Raw genomic sequence first — 26,793 nt, 5'->3', positions numbered from 1 at the left:
TCACATGTCCGTAAAAAATAATTACCAATTTTTCCAAACCATACGTTTATTTAAAATTCATGTTTAAAATGCATATCGTATGGTTTGGTACCGTTTGTAATTTTTTATGGACATGCGAATTACCTTGTAATTTGAATGGTGAGATTTATTTAAATTTTTTATAAAATGATTTTATTGATTGGTACACCACCACATTATAGAGAAAAGTGCAGTGAGAACATAATTAAATACAACTTTCCTAAACGTTGGATTGTTCGTGGTAGTCATATTCCTTCGTCATGTGGTGAGATATTAATATAATTATTTAATTCATAAAATTCCCAAACGAATACTTTATTATTATATTATGTTTATTATTATTATACTTATAATACTTATTATAAATACTGCAGCAGTTTCTTTAGAACCAATGATGCTATTTAATATGAGACGATCTTTTATGGAATGTATTGACAAATGAATTAAAGAAAATGGTGGACATATCGAACACTTACTTTGACAAAAAGTTTAATGTTATTAAGTTTAACTATTTCTTAATTTGGTTTATTAATAAAATATTTTGATTATGACTTTAATTTAATACAAAACGTAAAATGTTTGTTCTAAAATCCAATTATTCTGTTATTTTGTCAAATCCTACTATTCTATCCTGCTAATATATTTATTTTATTTAATATTTCGTTAACTACTAACTTTAATGAAGTCATTTTATACCAAAATTCAGAAGTATTGATGTTTTTGTCTAATTTTCTTTCGTTGTCTGGAGTAATTGCGTTAAATCTGAATTATGTAGTTGATTTGTAAAATACGAATATCTCGAAAAGTGTTGAGTTTTGAAGTTATTAACAAGTATACCTTTTTTTTGTTAAAATAATGTATCTTTAATATTTATTGTCCCAAATATAAGTAACTTAAAGAGCAAAAAAGTTAAGTGAAAATTTATGCCACATATGTGGCATATGTGGCGCCCTCTATCAGCTACATTAAAGTATTCATCAGATTTTAATTTCTGATGATCAATAGTACCCATTTATGAATTTTTATACATAAATGTTCACAAACATAAAAGTTATAGTGAAAATTAAAATTTTTAATTTCCATTTTAACACCCTGTAGATTTCTTAATATCAACATTTTATTCTTAACGTTCTTTCTTTTATTTTATTTTTTAAAAATCCATTTATGAATTACTACTAAAACGGTTTGAGTACGTAGCGGATCGAAAGAGATCGATTAACAGATCGAAATATCTTACAGAAGACCAAAAAGAAGAAACCGGGCATCGCGACTCTAATTATAAATATCAAAATAGTAGATAAGTAGAGCAAGAAGGAATATGTTTCTCTCAGCACCAGTTTAAATAACATTTATACCGACCCTCTTGGTGTATTTATATTCCGCGCCCCTGCCTTCCGTACGTGAATCGCGATCATCATCATCATGTTACGAAGGTGTATCAAAAACCACACTAGACGTGGGCTGATGGCTGCCCATCGAAATTATTGAGATACCTTCCTTCCTATAATTAAATCGCCAACTACATAGGGCCTCTACACTTGAGTAATTGCGGCCCGTTTTCCACTCTTCACCACCGGAGCCCTCTGCCTATCTAATTTCTAATGGCGAGCCGTCGTTATTAAAGATGTCGAACGAAAACGTTGGGGGCACTTGGGTCTTGTATGGTTGGATATTAAAGGCCAGACTTGTTAGATATGTTAATTAATTGTTCCTCTACTACTACAGTTTTTTTTTTGCTACACCTAATTTTGTTTTGGGTAGTTCCATACTTTTAAATATTTTTGTGTTTTATGTAGAGGTTTAATAATTATAACATCGTATCATTGCAATAAAGAAAAAGAAAACGATAAAGAAAAAACCGTTAATAATCTTATTTTTTACAAATCAATTTACTTCATGACTATTCTAACAAACTAATTAAAATGAATTACAAAGTAACCATAATAATTACATAAACTATAAAAATATAGTAGCTTAAACCAGATGTTTATTTAAAATAAAGAAAAAAGTAGTTGGATAAATTTTTAAATAGTCTGAAGAAAAGCACGCTTCTCTCAAAAATATGGACAATCGTCAGATCAATTTCCAATAACTATCAGTATAACAAAAAACCTCAACTTTCAAAAGATCTCATTAAACAGATACTAGACCAACTTGCACCTTCATCTGCTTCTGGTAATGTTGTTGGTAGGAATAACTTTTAAAAAACCTTTTTACCTTCAGAACAGATTCTGCACTAAAAAAGCAGAAATACAGCCCCGGTTTAGACGGTTTTACCTACAAGATATTGGACAAATTGCCATCAAATGCCAAAGACGTTCTCTTACAAATCTTTAATAGTATAACTATCTAGGCATGATCCTAGATAAAAAACTCTTGTGGTCCAGTTATATAAAGTATGTAAAACAGAAGTGCAAGCGTGGAATTAACCTTCTGCGTTTGTTAAAAAAAAAAAACATGGGGTGCAGACCAACATATCTATTTAATGTTTTATATATCCCACATACGATCCATTCTGGATTATGGTTGTATTCTTTACGGTTCAACATGCAAAAGAAATCTATTAACTTTTGACACAATACAATTTCAATTATTAAAAATTTGTCTAGGAGCTATGATGTCTTCTCCAAATCAAGCAGTTCTAACAGACGCCTAAGCACCACCTTTACACATACGTAGGCAAATGTTAGCCAACAAACGTCTAATAACATACAGATCGTTTAATACAACTATGGTTCACAAAATAGGTTTAATTTGACAGAAAATTTAACAAATTCTTACTGAAGAATAAAAAATTCTTCTCCTCTTGAGAATTCTTTTATTGATACGAATTCATTTCAATCCTATATATTACCGCAACCAAAATTTCCTTTTTACGAACAAGACCTTGAAGTTCTGATAGACAAATCATTTATTATATTGCCCTCTTATTCAGACTTGTCACTTTTAACTAATCTGATATTTAAATCCGTACAAAGCAAATTAGAGGAAGATTTAACAATAAATTATACAGATGGATCAAAAATTGTTGAAAATGCTGGTTTCGAATTTTTTGTTTCAAACAGCAATTATGTTGAGAAATATCGACTTCCTGAGTATTGTTCTAGTTTTACAGCCGAGGCTTCTGGTATATAGAAAGCACTAACTTAGTGTGTCACTAATTATTGTGAGAACATCGTAATAGTATCAGATTATCAAGCAGTATTACAAGCTATTCGTAGCCATTGATCTTTTCCCTGTAACCTTTAATCTTCCAACAAAAACCAAAGAAATACTCACTGTCTAACCACTTGGAGTCGTATTTCAGAGTTCTCTTGAAGCTGTACTCTTTTCTTCCCGTCGTAAGATTGTGAAGATCTGTCCTGAAGATGACGGTATCGGCTTTGGTGAACTCCGCGTTGGTACCCGAATACAGCCCAGCGAGGTCTCCGGGATTTCCTCTTTCCACCCACACAGCAGTCGAATTATCGGCAGGATCGTAAGGACACTTCGCGATTCCCATTCCAATACCGGGAACGAAGGTGTTACGTGGCAGATGGGTCAAGTTCGACTGAAAAAAAGGTATGTGTTAGAGTGTATTCATACATAATAAAAATATTATACGAAAATCACGTGACTACTACATAATTCAAAATCCACGATCCAAACGATCGAGACGTAATGTCTGTATACCTTTTTGAGAGTTAACAGACACAGAGAAATCTAAAAACGAAATGATATTTTTTTATTATCTATTAATTATTATTTAATATATAATTTTGATAAGCACTAACTCATATAAATTATGAGTATAATAAATGTCGGGGACACCCTTCCATTGCAATTTAATAATTTTATAAACATCTGAAAATGAATTACTGTCTGCGTCAGCTTAAAAAGAAAAATAAACAAATAAAAAGTAATCCTGTCTCGGCTCAAGAATATGCTCGCAAAAACTCCAACTTATACCTCCTGACTCTTCCTCTCTGAAGCGGCGATTTTAATTCCCTAATGTAACTTAAGGATTTTGTATTATTATATCTATTTGGAATGATAAGAAGGGGAAATCTTCCAAGTTCCGAGGAGTGAAAGATATAAATTCGCTAAATATGACTAGGGCTGCATTGAAAATTCCCAAATGGAAATTGGGGGCGAAAGATCAGATATATACACAGAGACCGACTCGCCAATAAATGCAATATTACCTCCCCTATGTTTTATAGACTCCACTATGTTTTATAGACTCCAAGTAAACATTTAACTATGTATAATATTAGAAATTTATTAAAATCTTGAAGATTATAAATATTGAAACGGAATATTTTACAATATTGAATTATAACTCAGTGTACACCAAATGCCAATTGAATGCTATGCTGGAACAACGTTGTAACCGCCAATAGCTTCATATGTGGGTTTTCCATGAAACAACGTTCTATATATGTGCTAAATAATGTACTGCTGACTGCGGGGAATATTATCAAACTTAACTTGTATGTTTTGGTAGTTTGGAAATTAGTCAACCTTCAACTTTCGATGTAACAACGTTGTATGTGTTAAAGTGGGTCGTGTTTCGCGCCAAATTTTTTGCACGTGTATTGTAAGTCAACGTTTTCAATCGTGTAAATTATCATTTCGAGCTAAAATGGATGTTTTGTGGTGATGAAGACGTCTTTTGCGATAGCGGTGGTGCTATCTTTTCATGGGGTAAAGTACACCTTATACTATTTGTTGCCAAAATTACATTGCTCCATATATAAAGTACGTTTACTTGGTATATAGATGCATATTTGCTTAGAACTTTATATCAGTTGTGCCGCGACCGCGATTGAACTTTATTGAGAACATTTTACGTTTGGTTAAACGTTATTATTTTTACGTAGATTTGTATATTTAGATAAGATTTTAGATTTAGATTAGATTGTAATAATTTCACTATTATGTATATGTGATATATGTATATCACAGCGTTTACGTGATGAGTTTATTAATTGCTTTAATTTTATAATTAATTTATTGTGTATTTTATTACCGAGTATACTGATTGTTGAGTTTATTAATTGGTTTTTATATGACATATATATCCATATTTTTATGTTTTTTTATATATTATTTCTCTGTATAACGTGGTATATATACGAAATTATTTTACTGCTTTCGGTCAGTAATTTTTTTAGAATCTACAGTTTGGTTTTGTTTATGGTTGTCTTTTGGTGTGTCGTTTCGTATTTACTAATATTCAAGTTTGTATAAACTCTTCTTTAGTTATTGTATGTGTTTATGTATATTTATGGTTGCTTTTACTTCTTTTTAAAATAGAGTTTTATATAATCCTCGGGCTTTCATTTTTTTTATGTTAATATACATACCCAATGCGAAAGGGGGAAACCAGCGAGTTATGGATTGAACAGAATATCTTCTCTTCCCTTTCTGATGAACCCAATTGTTAAATTGAGGTCATCGTATGTGTAGAACGCAATACTGGTGATTCGTACGTTTCTTCTAGAGAAGTGCCCAAAGAATCTCTAAGTTGCAAAGATGAAGTAAGTTAAAGTAATCTAAACTAGTTTCATGTTTTAAAACAATATTTATTTTAGGTGCATATTTGTAAGTGTAAGCAGTCTGCTACGGGTTGTTCTGCTGAGTTATTAGTGGACAATCACCCAAATCTATTTAAAACGTTTAGAGAACTGAGTTACAATGGCCAATCAAAATTTTTATCCCAGTCTCTTTCTCTGCAAGAGCCAAAAAGAAGAAGGGTTGGGGAAGCAACATCTCGTCGTCAGTGTACAGTGAAATATACAGTAGAAAACATAAGGGTATGTAAAGCAACGGTATGTTATATATTTTCAATAACCGCTAGAAGACTCCAGTACCTTGTTGATAAAATGAAGAGCAGAAGTAAATCTAAATGATCAACGTGCCAAACATACTAATCCTCCCAAAAAACTCATGATAACATGCAGAGAAAATATGCGAACATATTAGGTCATTTCCGCAGCAAGAAAATCATTATAGCAGAAACGCTTCTTCTAAAAGTTGCCTTTTAGCTGATTTAAGCATCTCAAAAATGTACAGATTATTTTTTAAAATGTACCCTGATACAAAAATCTCTCTACGAACCTACCACGACATTTTTAAAAGTAAATTACTTGTGTTTTGGACTTCCCAGATCAGACACTTGTTCATATTGTGAAAACCTCTTTCTGCTAGCGATGAATGTAAAACTAAGATAATAGAAATTGAAAGTAAAATTCATTATATGCGGGCGGAAGCAGATTATAAAACATTAAGACAAGATACTGAAATTCCCAAAGTAAATGCTAATTATGTCGTTTTATGTACTGATTTGTAACAAGTTCTTTTTTGGCCTAACATAACTCACTCAACAATCTTCTACCAGCGACAACTTTCTTCATATAACTACGCTGTCCATAATATAGGGCAGTGGTCGCCAACCTGTCGATCGCGAGCTACCGGTAGCTCGCGGAGGCAATTCTGGTAGCTCTCACAACGATTTTAATTTAAAAAATACAAACTGCAAAAATCAGAGAAGCTTCCGAAAATTCCAAAGAAAAATCTAATTATCATAATATTAAACATAAACTGTACATTCAGAGACATCATAAAACTGTACATTCTAATTTTGAAAAATCATTCCCACTACATTCTGCCGCCAGAAAGGAGAAACTGAAACAGTTAAAAAAACAGTTAATTGGACAACAATCAATATTTCTAAGAACAGTCGACCAAAATAAGGCTGCAACTAAAGCATCGTACCGTGTGTCCCAGATAATTGCACAAAAAAAGAAACCTTATGAAGACGGGGAAATGATAAAACAGGAGTTTTTAGAAGCTGCTGATTCGTTATTTGCCAACTTTAGAAATAAAGACGAGATAGTTTCAGCTATAAAATCTATGCAACTTTCTGATAATACAGTGATGAGACGTGTGGAAGTAATGAGCAATGATATTTTTTTTACAGTTAAGAACTGACTTAGATAACTGTGTTTATTTTTCACTTCAACTGGATGAATCAACATATGTCGTTGACACTGCCCAGATGGCCGTGTTCGTCAGGATGGTTTTTAGTGATTTTACGATTAAAGAAGATTTTTTGAAGTTCATTCCACTGAAAGGACACACTACTGGACAGGAGTTGTTTTCTCATTTAACAAATATTATTTCTTCCGAGAAAATTCCAATATCGAAAATGGTAGGCTTGATAACCGATGGCGCTCCAGCTATGGTGGGTTGTGATAAGGGTCTGGTGGCGTTATGTCGTAAAGATGAAACTTTTCCGCAATTTCTCTGTTACCACTGCATTATCCATCAGCAAGCATTATGTGGAAATTTCCTGAAACTAAACAATGTTATGAAACTGGTGGTAAAAATTGTGAACAAGATTAGAGCTCAAGCGTTACAAAGAAGATTATTCAGAACCTTGGCCGATGAGTTTGACTGTCAATACGGGGACCTACTCCTTCACTCTGAAGTCCGATGGTTAAGTAGAGAAACGTTTTAATGATGTCCTATCTGGCATAGTTCAATTTTTCAAACAACGCGATGAACCTACTCCGGAACTAGAAAATTCAATTTGGCTTAGAGATTTTGGTTTTCTCGTGGACATTACAGAGAAATTAAACGAACTTAATTTGCAGCTTCAGGGGAGAGACAAAGAACTAGCGGAAATGATTTCTGATATAAAAGCATTTATCAAAAAGCTGGAGTTTTGGAAACAAAACCTAATTAACAGCGATTCCAAGCATTTTCCCATTCTTTCAGAAAAAATATATCAAAATCCATTAGAACCCTATGACAACAAATATCATGTAGAAATAATTTCTACCCTGAAGAGTAACTTCAAAAATCGTTTTAAGTATTTCAATGAAATGGCTTTAGTAGCGCAGTTTGTTGTTTCACCCTTTATGGAAATTGATATCCAGCAGTTTGCAGCTTGTGTTATGCAGAACTTTGGCGAAGACATCGCTGCAACAGAAATGGAAGTCATTGAGTTTCAAAATGATTTAGCCTTAAAATCGTTAGTCTCAAGTACTGAATGTATCTGGCCTATTGTAAGTCAAGACAAATATTCAGTTGTATGCCGTGTTGCCTTGAAAGTGAAAGCATGATTCAGTTCAACCTATTTGTCTGAATCTTCTTTTTCCAATATGAAGTTTATTAAGAACAAATATCGCAATCGACTTACAGATGAACATTTGGATAATTGTATTCGAATGGCTGCATCAAATTATACTGCAAACATTAAAAAAAATTATCGATGAGTCTGAGTGTCAGCCTTCTCATTGAACGTGCTTTTTTATTTTTCAATGTTTATGTTTATGATAGTGCGTTACTTTTTTGTTGTTATTATTAACTATTTTTAAATCATACGTGACATGCCGTTGTGGCTGGATAAAAGTTTTTGTTTATTTTTCAAATACCTTCGTTTGATAGGTAGGAATGTAGCTATGAACAAGTACGTACTAGTAATATTAGTTACTCGTATTTTGTTATTAGTTTATTATTAGTACCTATGTATTATGTATTACCAGTTAAACAGTAAAATAAATACATATAATGATAGATTAACTGTGGATTATTTCATTTACATTGTGTTACGTAACTTCCGTGTGGGTAGCTCGCTGTTTATTCCAAAATTAACAAAGTAGCTCACATTGAAGAGGTTGGCGACCACTGATATAGGGAGTAATACTTCTACAATGATACTGTGGAACGAAGTAACGGCCCATCGAGGCTCCACTGAGATAGCATCAGCATTGATAATTGATATAACTGAAAACTTCAATCTACTTGATCCAGGCCAAGAAAGAAAACTTGTTATTTGGTGAAATAGATGAGTCGGTCAAAATAACAATTGGAAAGTCATAACATTACTTCGACAACTACTGTTAGAAAAATACTTCACCTAAATGAAGCAAAAGTTTCGAACTAGTGGGCACAGCTTTCTGCTTTGTCCTCATAGAACGGAATAAGAAACTTTCAACGGTTTATATCCCCTTTCAGTGGAAAGATCTAATTGCAAAAACTAGAGTTAACGATATCTACATGTATCAAACATTTTTTTAAAATTTTATCAACGCAGAAAATGTAGTATGGAAAGATCCAAAGTGCAAAATAACTCAGTGTGGATACAAAGTAGCTCAGATGATAAAAGAGCTAAATTAGCTTCAATACTCTACGGTTAAGAAAATCCCACACCACTATTCAACCATATTCATCTTATTCTTTAAAGTCAACTAAAACGCCTATAACTGAAGTCACTCTTGCTAAACTTCTTGAAAATCTTGCAAAAAATTGCATACGAAAGCTGAACTCTTTACCTTTAAAACGCATTTTAATTTTTGTCGATAGGACACTTGAATCAAAAGATATCGAATTTTTACAGTTGAGTTCATACAAATTTTATTGAACATTGATTTCGCGCGCGTAACTGAAATTCAAAAACGACGGTGGCTTCAAGCGTTGTTTGTGGGAGAACGGTTCATTCTACACAAAAATTGCTAATAAAGATTTTTGTTTAAAATTATCGCAGCTACATTTTTTATTTGAAACAATTTTTCTACGGCGTATAGATTCTTAGTGAATCGACTTTTTTGCGTTTTTACCCCCCTAAGAGGGAGGTTTTAGGGGGAAGTTTGTGGGTAAAAGTGGTAAACTTTTTTACATCTTTTTTGTGTTCCCAAAATTCATATTCTCTGCACAATTCAGCTTGTTCGTATAACTTTTAGGGATCAACTCTCTGACGACTGGACTATCCAGTAGTATATAATTTTATTATTTTTATTAACCTTCCATCTTACAAATAATTAGGAAAGTTTTAAAATGTAATATAAACGAAGATATTTTTTTGTCCTTTTTTATCTACAATTTCTCTGCAAATATGAATTCAACATGAGCCGGTCCTGTATCAGGAGTCAAGCGATATGAACCCAATAATGGCAAACGAGAATGGCAGAATTAATAAAGTGAAACATGAGCTGAAACTAATGTGATGGGAAACGTTAGTGGATAAGAAAGCAAGAGAGAGACGAAGAAGTCGGTGTACCGACAGTGTACGATGCGATAAACTCTTCTATTACTTTGTTTACGAACGCCTTTGCAGGGGAGACCGAAATTAACGCTGTTTAAATGAAATATAATGATTGTTTTGAAAGTTATACGTGGTAGCGATATGACAATAAAACGTATGTTTGTAAATCCTTCCTGTTTGAATTTGAAACTCATATATTGGTTGTATTAGTCCTCATTTATTACACACAACTAAAAATTGACGCAAGTTTAAATAAAAATAGTAGATTAGATGATATACTACTACATCTCATAGTTTTTTAATTACGGAAATAAAAGAGCCATATTTATAATAATCTGATGATCTACGTCATATGTCGATAATCTAATTGATCTACATCAATACATTACAAATGAGTCACTTTGAAAGTGTTTCGCTCAGAAGTATAGTAATCTAGTCGTTATATATATATATATATATATATATATATATATATATATATATATATATATATATATAAGCCAAAGCCAAAGGTGCCAATAACTTCGTTTCTTTTTTCCAACTCAAAATATTCTTCATACAAATTCAACACGAGTTGCTAGGATTGAGAATTTAATGTATTTCCACGCATATTCTGTTTGATATTTGTTTGATATTTATGACAACAAATAATGTTTTATATCGATCCGTTAGACAGAGTTTTAGCGATATTCAAAAATGATATGTCAAATTAAAGGTAAGAAAATTTAACTGCAAAATTTATACTTACATCAAGGAATCCAACAATAAGTGAACAGTTAGTCGTTATAACAACTCTTTTTGAGAAAATTTATAAACTCAAGGCACGAAAATGTAATAGAAAATTAAACAATATGAATATAATTTTTGTAAACACCACAACGCTGTGAAGTTGACAATAAGTAGGTTCAATGATGAGAATTTATCACAGACTGTTGTCATATTACTGTCTTTGTCTGATGTATTATTAAATGTTGGACAAGCGGCTTAATTTCAACAGTTTATATTCTGTGAGTAGAAATGAAACAAAATTTAAAAATTGTTCTTGGATAATTTCATACATGTGCAAAGATACAGCGAACGAACTGTGTATATATATATATATATATATATATATATATATATATATATATATATATATATATATATATATATATATATACATATTTGTGAATGATGAGCAATGAGTGTTTTTTAATAATATATATATATATAGGGTTTTTATCGCGGTTCTCAAAGAATTAGTTTGTAAGCACTTTTTGAAATTATCTTTATTATATCTATTATGAAACACACATATATATCTAACATAACCAATGTAAAATTTAAAATAAACTATCTTTAAATTAAAATTCTTATGAAACTAATTAAATTATATAGATAATGTAAATTTTAAACAAACTATCTTTAAAATTGAAATTCTTATGATACTAACTAAATTATATTAACAAAATTTTGTACCTTTCTCTCACTGAATGCCTAAATGAAAATGTTCTCCAAAATAAAGATTTTAATCACCACTCAATGTCTTAGTTCTCAGCCTCGGTTATCCTTGTTTTTGTGAAATTACTTTTTCCAATTATCAGCTTCCACCAATTTAAAATATTTTTCTTCTTAACAGCATTTATATTTATTCTTCTTTTCAATATACCAATATCCAATCACCAAATATATTATATAATTTTAATTTTCAATTAATACTTCCTTCTATTATCCAATCACCATTTATACATAACATAATTTTTAATCTTCAATAATATTTTCTTTATTCTGTTTCTTAATCTTCATTGAACTCACTATATTGAACATTTCACCAACTGATTCACTGTATTCTATCTTGAACTATCTTGAAAATAGGACCGACTGACTTTATACTGATTTCATAACTGTAACTAACTTTCTTACTAACTGACTGGCCATCTCGAATCCAAATCACCGAGTATTTATACCCTTTCAATGTTCCAGAACCATCTGGCAAGAAATCATATTCGATTTGTTCCATTTCCTACATATCTGAATCTTCTGGAATAGTCCATTTCGCAAACAGGCCATATTCTGTGATCTAGAGAATTCCTTACTCTTCTATCGCAAATTGTATCGACATTTAGGCTTTTCAGATCAGAATATAAACTTAAATCAGTAACTATATGTAAAGTAAACATTTTAAACTAACATATTATTATAACCCCACTTATATTCGTAATTATTATTTAAAATGTCACTTTCAGAGTATGTATATCTGGTTGCCTATGCACATGGCTCACGTAACTATATTTACAATATTATAATTATTAAGAAAAAACTTTTTACACTTATCATATAAATAATTTTTATAAAATTCTCTAGTATATAACTTTTAAAATAACCAAATACCTTTTATATCTAATATTATCTAGTATATAACTTATAAATTATTTTTAATCACTATTTTTCTTTCTCCTATATTCTATATCATTTCAATATATATATATATATATATATATATATATATATATATATATATATATATATATATATATATAGCCTTTGTTCAAATAAACATACCACATGGTTCATATAAATAATAAGCCATAATTTATCTAAAACATAGTTTTTTAACTTTGTTATCGAGTTATAGTAAAGTTATGAAGCGATTTTAGCTGCTGATTACAGTAATTATTAAATTAACTTTTAAATTGAATTCCCCCACAGCGACAAAACTTCCAATTGCCGTTTCAAACGGTTCATTAAATCTTAACATTAAAAGATCGATCCCAGAGCCATATACATAATGACATGATAGACTTGATCAAACTTATTATCAATCATGCAATTTGTACTTTGAAAATTACATCCCTCTCGCTTCATCGGTAGCTAGTTAAGTGTCATTACCCTACATATCAACCGCTGCTAGAATCAATATTGGAAGTATTATTAATTTATACACCTCGACGAACTAGATAATCAAGCATTTCGTCTAAATAAATATTGAAGAGCTTCTAAACAAACTTCTCTTCGAGAAATAGTCAACTAGTAAAATGGCGCAGTCCGGAGGATGTTTATTTAAAAACTAACTGCACCAACTACTGGAATATGCGCTAGGGGGTGTATATATAATTAGGAGCACAATCAGTAGTATGTATACCTTCATCTTGTTCTTTAAAAACATTGCATAGTTTAGGATAACGAATTACAATTGTAGTTGAACCTTAATCTATCTCTCTAGTGTTATCGTCGTCATTACGTTTAATTTAATTAAATGTGTTATTCATTCTCACCCACAATTTTTAACTCAGTGTTGGAATTATTTGATCTATTATTTTTAATTATAAGTCGTAAAAGTATGAGACAGATAAAAGATATTACAGCAAAAAACATGAATAACTACCTGGTATCAGTAAGTTAACATTACGTAAAAAACACTGCTTCGCAACATGGAATGTTAGGGGGCTGCTACAGCCAGGTAAATTGTATATATTAGAAAATGAACTGATCAAGGCGAAGATAGATATTTGTGGGATATCTGAGACACACTGGGAAGTCCAAGCACATTGGGAGGTCACTCATTTTTGGGCAAAATATGTACATGAATACCTTCCAGTAAATGATCGAATAATCAAAATGACTCTAAATGCTAAACCAGTCAAAATTCATATTGTACAGGTATATATGCCAACATCCGAAGGGGCTGAAGATATAGTAGAAGAAACACACCACCTGATACATGAAACCATTTCTAACATTCCTAAAAAAAAAAAACCAATGGTGATAATAGGAGATTGGAATACAAAAATAGGAAAAACTAAAATAGATGACCATTTGAAAAGACCGAAAGGTGAGCAAACGAGGTGAACGGCTCCTTCAATTTGCCATCGATATTGATCTTAATATAGTAAACACAACGTTTAAACATCATCCGCGGAGATTATCAACATGGTCTTCGCCTGGAGGACAATATATAAACCAAATAGATTATATTGTTGTCACTAAACGATAGAAGAGCTCAATAATCAACGTGAAGACAAAGCCAGCTGCAGGCTGTGGTTCCGACCACAAAATGTTACAAGCAGAATTTCGCATTAAGTTACAGTAAAACAGTCACAAATAAAAGACAAAAATTGATTCCAAAACACCCGGAAAAGTTTAGAGAAGCATTAGCAGAAGCTGACCTACCAGTGCCTACCGGAGACCCAGACAAAACGTGGGAACACACAAAGAAATGGATGACTGAAGCCATCAACAACACTAATCCCACTAGGAAAAAACATTGGATGACTGAAGAGACTCTCAATCTTGTAGAAGAAAGACGAAAACTTAGAAACGGCACATCAAATTCAAAACAAAAAGAAATAGAGATATGCACTATAAATAAACATTTGTGCAGAAGGGACAAAAATAACTATATTAAAAATATATGTGTACAACTAGAACAACATACTGACTGTCAAGAATCTTCTTTTAGAGAGAACGTTTCTCAAAAGTCAAGTATCTAGCGAGAAAATTCAAACCGCAGATACAAATCATCAAAGATTATAGTGGAAACACCATAACAAATCCAGACGGTATCGCAGAGGTCTGGAAACAATATCGCGAAATACTATTCTCTAACAACGATCCAGACAATAATACAGAGAAAAGAAGTTATGAAAAAGAACCTCAAATATTGTAATCAGAAATTGAGGCGGCAATTAAAAAGCTAAAATTCAGAGAAGCAGAAGGAGAAGATGGAATAACAACTGAAACAATCAAAGAAATGGGAGAATTAGGGACGAAAGTAATGCTTACAATATTCAATGAGATCTGGAATACCAGAAAGTGGCCAAATGACTGGGGTAAACTCACGTTTAATCCCATAAATAAAAAAGGTTCACCGACAGATTGCAGTAATTACCGTACAGTAAGTAGCATTGATATCACACGCGAGCAACGTACTTCTAACCATCACCAATGAAAGACTAAAATCAATTCTCTTACCACAAATTCCCCAAGAACAATGCGGATTCGTCCCAGGTAGAGGAACAAGAGAACATATTCTTAATATTCGTCAAATTATTGAAAAATCTCTAAAGTTTAACTTAGAAACATATTTATGCTTTGTTGAATATTTCAAGGCCTTCGTTACGTTAAAATGGGATAAAATGTGGCATACACTTAGAGAAATGAGTACGCCAGAACCTCTAATCTATTTATTACAAAAACTATATCTAAATAATAGTGCTAATGTAAGAATTAATAATGTGGTTTCGAAAAACTTCAAATTAAAATCTGGAGTTCGACAGAGATGCATAATATCCCCTATTTTATTCAACATATATAGTGAACATATTATGCGTCAAGTTTTTGAGGAATGCCAAGTTGGAGCCATAATAGAAGGAAGAAAAATCAAGAACCTACTTTATGCTGATGACACTGTTATATTGGCATCATTACAAGAAGAACTGGAACAAATTATGAATAGGAAAGGCACGGTGAGTACGGAAATGGTTTGAAAATAAATATGCAGAAAACCAAAGTGATGATCATCGATAGAATCAGAAACAACCAAGCATGGCAGGTTACGAAATGGTCAGGCAATTTAATTACTTAGACTCCGTTATTACTAACAGTGGAGAATGCGAAGACGAGATCCATCGATGCATCACAATGGCCAGATCGGACATTGTGATGCAATAGCCAAACTCCAAAGCCAAAAATCTAGAACACTGACATCATAAAAAACACAAAATTACGCCTTGTTCGAGCATTGATATTTGCTGTCGAAAAAAGCCGATTCAAAGCGCATAATGGCATTTGAAATGTTGGTCCACCGTAGAATGTTGCGCATACCATGGACCGTCCATCGCACAAATAACTCAATTCTAGCAGAACTTAACATAAAAACTAGACTCAACCTATCTAAAAACTATCAACCAAAATATACTGGACATATAGCTAGAAGAAGAGAGGGCATTGAAGAAGATCTCCAGTACGACTATCTGACCAAATAAAGAACATGACTGGTTACTCATTTTCCGAAGCAAAACAAAACGTACAGGAGAGAGATAATTGGACAGAAATACTCAAACAAATTACATGACGCCACTACATCCTTACCAAAGAGAAATGATAGAGGAGGATCAGTAACTGGTATCTACTTAAACAAGATTTTTTTAGTTATGTAAGCAACAAGTTGTAAGTTTTAAAATCATACTAAATAAGAAATATTCGTAGAATAAAGCACATATCATGGATTCCAACTATCAACAAAAATACTGAGATACTTTGGACATATTAGTAGAAAAAAAATGAAGCTATAGAATGAATGATAGTTAGAGGTACTGTAGTTGGCAAACGACCAACAAAAAAATCTTCATTGTGATGATCAGACCAAATACAATACAAACACTAGTCACTCATTTTCAGAAGAGATACGGAAAACGAGAACAGAGAAACGAGAAAGAGGTTAACAGGCAGCAATAGTCAATTGAATAGGATCACCTCACTACATTCTTACGAGATTTAAAGGGAAGAGAAGAATATCATACAGGTAGATGTCAATAGATTTCTTTAGAAAATTATCGAGTGAAGAATCTTCAAATACATCTTTTGAATACTTTCATTGGCCTCTGCTATTCATCATTTAACTTTAAATATGTCCATTACACATACTATAAGATTTGAAGTATGGCATTGTTAATATTTTAGAGATGCGTTGCGGGGATGACTTTATTCAGGAATTTTTTTATTTTTTAAGCGGACTTTTACTTTCTAAATTTTTAAAAAATTGATTTTTGAAAATCGAAAACAACACCGCGGGCCACGCTTCACCTGTGCACCTGCAACTCGACAGTTGCTTTAAACTTATAAAACGAGCACGTGTTTTATATTGCTGAAATTTCTCGAAAATTATTGTTTTGACAATCGTAACAAATGCCTGGATCTGGTGGTCATTTAAAAGGCAGTCGAAGTAAGAGGAACGCATTGAAATAAGAATAATATAAAAGAAAAATTCAAAAGTAGTCAGTTTACTGCAGACAACAAGTCTGAATTAGTCAGTTTCTCGGCAAAATTGCAGATAAAAATAAAAATTTGACCAACAGCATCGAGTTGGTCCGAAAATATCGACGAAGTTCTTGTTTCTCAAGCCAATAGATGGAGCAGCGACACGTCAATACAGAGCATACTTATGAAAAAAAGCTTTGACCGATCATTTATAGCTTTTACTGGAAAGTGAGGGCACCCAATATAAGATACAAAAAATAAACACAGCTACTTTATTCTATAAAATTATAAGAAAAATTTCTTCAAATGCGTTTTTCTCAACATCACATATTTCAAAACTGGGAGATGTTTTTCTCCAAAATCTACTACACCGATCTCCCAGTGAACCAATTTTTTTTGATACATTATATATACGAGCTGTGGCGCACCCAGGCGGAAGTTTGGTGGTTACAACCGTACCCCCCCCCCCCCGGGGATATAAAGTAAAAAATATATAAAGAATAGTAGGAAAATGTAACTTGTCTTTCACACACAATACAAAAAATCCAAGACGCTAATTGAATAATTAACTCTCTATGAGAGACAGTAGAAAAGAGACATCTCTATGAGAGAAGAGAGCATTTGACAACAGCAAAAAAAAAGAGAAGAAAGAGAAAGATCAATGGAAAGATGGCAAAAAGAGTGGAACAACAAGGACGATGTTGCCCAGTGGACCAAGATGCCGATCCCGAGCCTAAGGGACTAGGTAAATTGTCTGTTTTAGGGCGTATTTTCATAGGTTCAGAGAGACAGATACAGATAAATGCCTATACTGTGAATATTCCGACATTGTTACTCACACAATGCTGGAGTGTATTAGATGTACAGTGGAGAGAAACAGAATGTATAAAGAAATAGATATAAACCCTGTGACCCTACGATCGTGAAGATGACGGGAAGTACGGAGGGATGAAATAGTGTTGACAATTACATACGCGCAGTCATTAAAAAGAAAGAAGAAGAAGAGAAATACCAATCGGGCCAACGACAGAGATAAGATCTAATTACTATTTTAAGCCGCAATTAAAGGTTAAAATACGTTTATTGACGTTTGAATCTTTGATCTTCACTGATAACTTGTTTATACTCCAACAATTAATAGAAAAAAGAATAGCGGTTGGTAGCGAAGTACATCTAGCCTTTATCGACCTAGAAAAGGCGTATGATAAAGTTCCAAGGCTTAAATTGTGGCAAGCTTTACAACAACTCGACATTAGTCCAAACCTTTTAGGAATAATCACAGAAGTATAAAGGGGTAACACTACTTACCTTAAAATCGGAAATAGACTATCAGAGCCAATAAAAGTAACTAAAGGAATAAAACAAGGATGCAGTATGTCACCCTTACTGTTTTATTTATATATTGAGACAGCCCTCCAAAATTGGAAAAACCACTGTCAGGGAATGGGAATCCCCATAGGAAATGACGTACTGTTCTCCCTGAACTTTGCGGATGACCAAGTCGTCCTAGCTCAAGATTCTTATGATCTAGAATTTATAATAATATATACAGAGAATATGTAAAATGGGGTTACAAGTCAGCATGAAGAAAACAGAATATTTAGTTATCAATTCAGATGCAAGGTTTGAAGTGTTGATAGACGAGGACGTGGAAATCAAACAAATGGAAAAATTTAAATATTTAGGTGCACTCATTGCTAAGAACGGCTTGGAAGAAACCGAAATTAAAGACCTAATTAATCAGGGACGTAAAATTGTAGGATTTCTGAACTCCTTATGGTGGGATCGCAACATTTCCAAAAGGAACAAAAAAAGAATAGGGCAAACCATGGTTGAATCAGTTCTTTGTTATGGCTCTGAAGTATGGACAATTAATGCAGACCTGAAGAGAAGATTGTTGAAAGCTGAAATGGATTATTTGAGAAGAAGTGCTAGAACATCAAGGCAGGAAAGGAAGACCAACGAATCTATAAGAAATAACATTAATGCTACAGAAACGGTTATTGACAGAATAGAAAGAAGACGTTCAAAATGGTTTGGACACCTATTGAGAATGCCTGACGAACGTTGGCCCCAAAAACTTCACAAATGGAAGCCCCCTGGAAGCAGAAAAAGAGGTAGACCTCGACGCTCCTGGAATGGAGGAATTAGAAGAGCGATGGAATCGAGAGGTTTGAAGGAGGAGCATGCCTTGGACCGGGAGGATTGGCTGAGGAGAACGGGAAAACGGCGGTAGCCGTCTCCAAAATGTATTGTATTTACAAGTTAGATTAATGTCAAACGTCAATAAACTTATTTTAATCTTCAATTGTGGCTTATTCCCATTAAAATAGTAAAAACTTTAAAGTGTCACAAGAAAATAGCTTTAGAACAATAGATAAGATCTAGATAAAAGAAGGGAGTGTTCCAAAAATGTCGTCATCCTTACAACGGCCACCCCACTTTCGGAGTACGGTACGTGCGACAGTCAACTGCGCACAAGTAAGAGAGGGTGGTTTTAGTTCGTAGACAGGATAAGATACAGGATAGATACCTGAATGTTTGACACTGATATCCTTAGTACTTTAAATTAAACTAAAACCCAAATTTTAGGGACTCAAAATGGAGATAGCATAAAAAAATATCAAAACCCCCACTCAAACAAATTCTGGGTGCGCCACTGTATACGAGTACTAAATAAACTTCTAAGAAGTAAAAAAAAATCCCACCTTTTTAGTAAGGGGTAAATTCACCCCCAAAAACAGGTGTTTTTCGAAGTTTTTATTAAATGGCGTATAAAGGCCTTATAAATATAAAAAAATTAACTTTTTACAGGTTTATTTATTAGTTTTAAGTCTCGCGAATTAAATCCCGTCAGAATTTAAAAATAAATTGTTACAAACAGGCAGAAAAGGGTCTCACAAATTAAAATGCATCTTTTGGAAAACGTGAAAATTAATAAAAGTATAGAAAAAAAAATTTTGTATTCGCTCCGTGCGTGACTGACGCGACACCTACCGCCTTCATCTGACGGTTTTGGACCTACCAATTTTCAGGTTAAACATATGACATATGTTTGACATTGTTAAATACATCCGAAATTGACAATTAACTTTTTAATTATATTTTTTCAGTTTATGTACAAAATAAATGTAGTATTAAAAGCTGGGTTTCTCAAAATTCATCATAATATATCTTTTCAACCACAAACGGAAAAGAAAGAGAAAAATCTAGTACTGGCAAATCAAGTTTTTCACGTGAAAGAGCATATATTTAAAAACAGTAATAGTAAAAGTTATGATATAAAAGCTAAAGTCATCAGGCACTCTGCAGTTAGCTTGAAGCCTTATAAAATATCATTTAAGGTAAATTATTTAAATTTTTCCTATTTCAATTGCATAAAAATGAAATGTGATATTTACTTTTTCATATTAATAGCAGGGATCCGTCTTTTTCTTTTCTCTAATTTATATGTAATCTTTGGGAACCTATAAAAACTACACTTACTATTTTTGCTATTATTAGCACAATTAAATACGCAATATGTATTTGCACACATTTTTGATAAAATTTATGCGTAAAAAGGTAGGTCCAATTTTGTCATATTTCGCCGCTACGCACGCTGGCATCGTTTCAAAGTACCCCTACCATGGTCACGCACGGAGCGAATACCTCAAAACCTTTTTAACAGTAAATAAAAAAAATATGACCATAAATATAATAGTTTTTTTTTGCTTAATATTTAAAAATTGTCTTTTTTCCAATTCAGAAAGTAAAAGTGCCGTTTAACAAAATTAACTATGAAAAAAGATTAAAGGCAAAACATGTGATTTACTAGAATAGTGTTTAGATGCTATTCAATCAATTATTGCGTGGAACTGCATTAAGTTAAAAGATTATCTGGTAATTATGCAGTCTATAAATAATTCTATAGGGTAACTCCGGCACAAAATTTAAAACAAACTCAACTTTCCTGCTCCTGTTTGTGTTTAAACTCCAATTTACGTACTCAAACTAACTCCCTTTTCAATTAGAATCTCTGCCACTGTACCCGGGCTGACTATAATATTAGTTTTCTGTATTACTCTCCAGTATGTCTTGTCTTGTTTAGTGACTGAGGTTACATTCTGTCTGCATTTGATGACTCCATTTTGGGGATGGCTGTTCAAAATTTAATAAGGTTTTCTTGTGCGGCATAACTGCATATCTTATCTCTTTTAATAACATTCGAGTAATTTTGAAACAAGCACACGGTTAATGAGATAAAGTTGATGTAGCGTCGCTGGTAGGGTTAAAATTTATGCTCCGTGGCAGGGTGTTTTGGATATGAATAAAAGACGGAGACAGAAGTTGATGGATGTTGGTTTCGAGATGTTAATATATCAACAAAGCATTAAACAGAATAAATGAAAACAAATCATATTTACTAGATGTACATACAAATAGATACGAACTCTAATCAACAGAAATATTTAACACTTCGGTACACGGGCGATACTTTGATACACGTAAGAACGGGGGTTGGATATGAGAAGACCAAAATTTAAACTAAGAATTTTTTATGTTTAATTTTGTAACAACAGGTTTGCATTGCATATATTAGAACTACTACTAAAGACAACTTACATACATTAAAAAAACTTCTATTATAATACTAAAACTACAAATATAAAAGAAATTACGTACTACAATATGGCCGATGTTTCCATAGAAGACATCCAAAGAAAACAGAGATGGTCCTCTTTACCAGGAAAAGAAGAATCACGGGCTTAATACCCCCAAGGATTCTAAACTACAGTCTAAATTTTTCTGACGAGGTAAAGTACCTTGGTATTACCCTTGACAAGAAGAACATGGAACTCACACTTAGATGGTAGAGCTAAAAGAGCATATATTGCCTATGAGCAGTGTCGACGAAAGGTCGGACGCACCTGGGGCCTCACGCCCAGGGTGATCGCCTGGGTCTACACCGCTGTCATTAGGCCAATGCTAACTTACGGAGCTATTGCTTGGGTACCAAAAGTGCTACAGGCAACAGCGATTAACAAACTAAACCATATTCAGCGGATGGCTTGCATAAATATAACAGGTGCCATGAAAACAACACCAACTTCTGCAATGGAGTTGATCATTGGCATCACGCCTCTAGATATATATGTCAAAGAGGTGGCGCTAGTGACAATGATGCGACTGCGCTCAGCTGGTGCAAACCTTGATGTAGGAATGGGACAATTGAGAACTCGTTTCTGGCGAGGAGAGTTGGATGCGTTACCACTCCTACAGGCAGGCTGCGACTCAATTGAACCAAAGTTTGTCTTTAACAAACCCTACAAAATTGAAACAGGACAGTATATGGAGACAAACATGGCAAATGCCTATTGCATATACACCGATGGCTCCAAAATGAAAGAAGGCTCAGGATGCGGGATATACTCCAGATCACTGAACCTAAGAATAAAGTGGGGTATGGGCAAAAATGCCAGCGTAGTTCAGACAGAACTGACTGGTATCTCCATAGCCGCAAAAGAGATAACCCAAAAAGGTATAGCAGGTAAAACTATAATGATCTGCACAGATAGCAGACAAGCGCTACTAACCTTGAATAGACCACGTGTCACATCAGGTTTAGTAATGGAGTGTCACGAGTCACTAACTCAAGCTTCGGATGGTAATACCATCATCCTGAGGTGGGTTAAAGGACACAATAGGAATAAAGGCAACCGCATTGCTGACCAATTAGCTAGGAAGGCGGCAGGCCTAAGACTCTTAGGACCTGGGGATCTTTTTGGTTGGTCAACTACAACAATCGCGGAAATTGTCAAATGTCACTCCCATACGCAAACCGTAAAAAGATGGGAAGAAGGGAAAGGATGTAAACTTGCCAGGGTAACACTAAGTAACCTTGAAGAGTCAACATCTAAGAAGTACTTGGGAATGACCAGGAAAAACCTACGTTTGGCAGTTGGTTTTTTAACTGGTCATTGTCAACTAAGCAAACACCTCCATACACTGGGGCTAGCAGACACACCTCTATGTAGGAAGTGTGAACGAGAAGACGAAACTGTAGAGCATGTCCTATGTGAATGCCCAGAGTTATCGTTAATACGAGAGTACGCGTTCGGCGAGTCCTGGCCCACACCTGCCCACATAAGAGAGATGTCTCCTGGTGACTTTTCCACCTTCCTAGAAATGGCAGGATGGACAATGAGCTAAGGGTGACAGCTCCCTGGGAGGATGCACAATGGGTCAATTGTGGCCTAAGTGCTGTGAAACTTAACTCGCCCTCCCTACTCTACAGATACAGATACAGATGGCCGATGTTTAAGAAACACCTTGTATATAACTTATTCAGTCATTTTATCAATGCATATGCGACAAACAGGTACGGTATGTTCCAAGCAAATAAATTTTTTACAATAGTGACACATGTATCGAGTTTTACGATCTCTACAAAAAGCACAACGCCCCCTTTTATTTTGCAATTCCGCAGGTGCTTGTACTGGTCCAACACCACTGTCCATTACTAACTGAAGACCTAGTTCGTTAAAAAAAATCTTCTTCTTTTGCTTGTTTTTAGATCCAGTTTGTTAGTTCTCTGTATCACAAATGCATTTATTGGAGCAACATCAAGCAATCCATAAAATATGACCATGGCCCAACGTTTTGTATTCCTTGCGACAATATAGGAACCTCGAAGTTGATCAACCGTGTCCACACCACCTTTCGTAGAGTTATAAAACGTTATTACTTCAGGTTTACTTTCGTCACCCGTTGTCGGATCGATTTGGTTGTCATGGTGTAGGGTTGACAAAAGAACAACATGTTTTTTTGGTTTTGGTATATAGGACAATATCGTCATATTGGTAAATCCAAACATAGTTGATTTTGGCGGTCTATTGTTCAATAAAAATTCGGTTGGGATATGCCCTTTGTTTTTTCGTAGAGTGCCTAAATTGTTAGACTATGATTTGTCAGTAAGTTTTGTGCGACTTCAATTGATGTAAACCAACTGTCCATTGTGACATTCCGGTTGGATTTGGAGATTGGTTTGCAAAGCCGCTCAACCACATCGTAGGCTGCAAAACTGATAGAATATGGACCTGGTGGTTGTGTACCGGCATAGATTTCTAATTGATAAGTATAGAAAGTGCGAGAATCCACCAAAGAATATACCTTCAGACCGTATCGGTCCGGTTTGTTTGGAAGGTATATTCTAAAACTACAGCGACCTCTAAAGCCTAAAAGCATCTCATCAATAGTGACATATTGGCCAATGGTATAATATTTTTGAAAATTTTCAACTACATCCTCGAATACGACTCTAACTGCTGCAAGCTTGTCTACTTGTTTCCGTTCGTCCCTTGTACGAATATCATCGAGGCGTAAGCACTTCATAAGAAATCTAAATCTGCCGAGAGCCATCGTTGCCGGAAATATGTCAATGCCCGTACCATTTTTTCCCCAAAACTCAAAAATTGAAGTTCTAACTGCATGGTAAACTCCAGCTAAGTAAAGCAGGCCAATCAGAGCTTTTAGTTCACATATATTTGTTAGCCTCGCATCGGAACTGTCTTTATATCTCACGGACACACGCTCAATATATACATTAGTACATTCAACAATATGTTTTATAATTTTATCAGTTTCCAGCATTCCTTTTCAGTTTTACAACTTTTCGCTTCACGAATAACGCCAGGAAGTTTTGTGATGATATTTTCTCGTCTAGTTCTAACATTTCGGTATCCGCATGTCTTATTCCATTTCATTCCATCTTTGGTATTGTAATAAAGGTGTTGGTTTGACCCACCTTGTGGAATACATTCTTGTAAGTTTAGTTCGGTGTCTGATAAATCGAATTCAGACTTTGAGTTATGATTACCATATTCATTTTTTTATTTTCCAACAATAGACTCATCGGAATCTGAATATTCATAATTTTCTTCCTCGTAGAGATATTGCAACGTTTTACCTCTCCCTCGTAAGAATACATTGTTTTGCTAAGCTCTAAAAACAATGCACTGCAAATTTTGTTTTGTACTTTCATTAAAAAATACTTACATTAAGGAACGGGTTGGATCTGAGAGAACGAAAACATCGACACTATCGCTTCTATACGCATTAGTAACTGAGGGATTATAGCTGGCCATGTCGTCGAATGGTCGAAAGGTACCTAAACCGCCAGGACCGTCCTTAGACTCGCTGACCGAATAGAGATATTAGAAAAACTGAATGGACCCGATAGACCCAACCCGTGCACCGCAGTGTTAATAAACTTTGGATTTCAGAGGCACAAATTTTAACGTGAAAATCAACTTGTACAAATCACAATATTTTATAGCAACAGTTGTCTTTTTGTATTAAAAACTTGTAATAAGTTATTCGACACATAAGAGTCTCGTCATTAGGCTTCTTCCATTAAACACTTGGATGTCATGTTAGATGAAACCATTTTTTACCATACCATTTTTTTTTGACAATTCTATGAGCATTCAAAGTTTAAGGTCGTGGGATAAACTAATTAACGTATCTCAGCAACAAATTAAGTGATCTAGGCCTACTACGGCTCATTCGATTCGTAAATTTAATAGGCTTGAAAGTTATACATTTAAAATAAATAAAAAAGCAATTTTGCAATAAATATTACGTTTTTTAATTTTGACCTTCATTCGTCATTTTTGCAATAACAATTAAATTAAATTGAACGTATACCGGCTCAAATTGAAGGTCTTTTAGAGAACTTTCATAATATATACAGAAATAACTCAAAAAATACGTATTTTGCACCTATAAACGCTCAAAATTAAACAATATCCAAAAATTTTTTGTTAAATGAACTGGGGGATTGCTTGTGAGGTTGCCCTTTATAACCTAGGCCACATTACATAAATTCCTGGATTACAGTGTAAAATCACCCCTTTTTTTCCCCACAGCCTGGGCTACAACTGACTGTAAAGAAGTCAGAGCTACAAAAACAAGAGACAGATCGGAGAAAACAATAACTGACTACTGGTATAAGAACCTATAATACTTACATTGATGACCCAATCCTTGGGGTTGTGAGCATTCGTTCCACAAACGTAAAGTCTGCTTCCATCCCCCATCGATTGAATAACTCGTATGTGATTGCGACAATCGAAGTGCTGAAACAAAAAATAAAATGAATAATGAAAACAATTCCGACACATTTAAACAAAACCAGCACAAAATATACAAATTGTGAAAAAAAATAAACGTAAATATACTCTTTAGATAATTGATAATGGCAATGACCAAATAGTGCAAAATATTTGTACTTTAATAGTGTTCTGACATATGCATAATAAAACAACGTTTAATGTTTCAGTCATACAAAAATTTAACATGTTTAAAAATTTTATTACCATATGTTTTTATATGAATAAATATTTTTATAATAAACACTTAACAAAAATATTTTCCAAGAGACTTTAGTCTCTGAGTTTATTTAAGTAGTGGTACAATTGATTTATCCTAACATATACACACATTTTTGAGAATAATTTCTATAAACAAAAGATATTACAAAAACCATTTAAATTTCTGTACCGTTCCGAACTTCCTGTTAAAAATCGTGTAAAACTGTAAAGTCTAACTATAAATTAAGGTTCTCCTTGCCGAAACCATATATAATCGTCGTTCTTTATAACTTCAATGAAATTTATACATTCCTGACCGCTCGAGACTCACTTTTATCTCTCGGAAAACCTGAGTCGGCCAGAATTGTGACTTACTTGGGCTAAAAAGACGAGAAAAAGCGAAGCAAAGTGTAAAAAAGACTCGGTGGGTGT

At 33.6% G+C, this 26,793-nt stretch overlaps 1 protein-coding gene across 1 annotated transcript in view; it reads right to left on the bottom strand.

Moving 5' to 3' along the window:
• Positions 1–26,793, bottom strand: part of Sema2a (Semaphorin 2a) — a 1,119,544-nt gene that overhangs the window by 80,345 nt on the left and 1,012,406 nt on the right. The window contains exons 5-6 of the mRNA XM_072536254.1: positions 26,020–26,127; positions 3,298–3,568 (exon numbers count right to left, since the gene is read on the bottom strand). Coding sequence (XP_072392355.1) covers positions 3,298–3,568; positions 26,020–26,127 — 379 coding nt within the window. The remainder of the gene's footprint in view (positions 1–3,297; positions 3,569–26,019; positions 26,128–26,793) is intronic.

This window comes from Diabrotica undecimpunctata, chromosome 1 (assembly GCF_040954645.1).
Source record: "Diabrotica undecimpunctata isolate CICGRU chromosome 1, icDiaUnde3, whole genome shotgun sequence".
Taxonomy (NCBI): Eukaryota; Metazoa; Arthropoda; class Insecta; order Coleoptera; family Chrysomelidae; genus Diabrotica; species Diabrotica undecimpunctata.
Note: the sequence above shows the minus strand (reverse complement) of the source record. Positions and strands in the feature narration are given on the sequence as shown.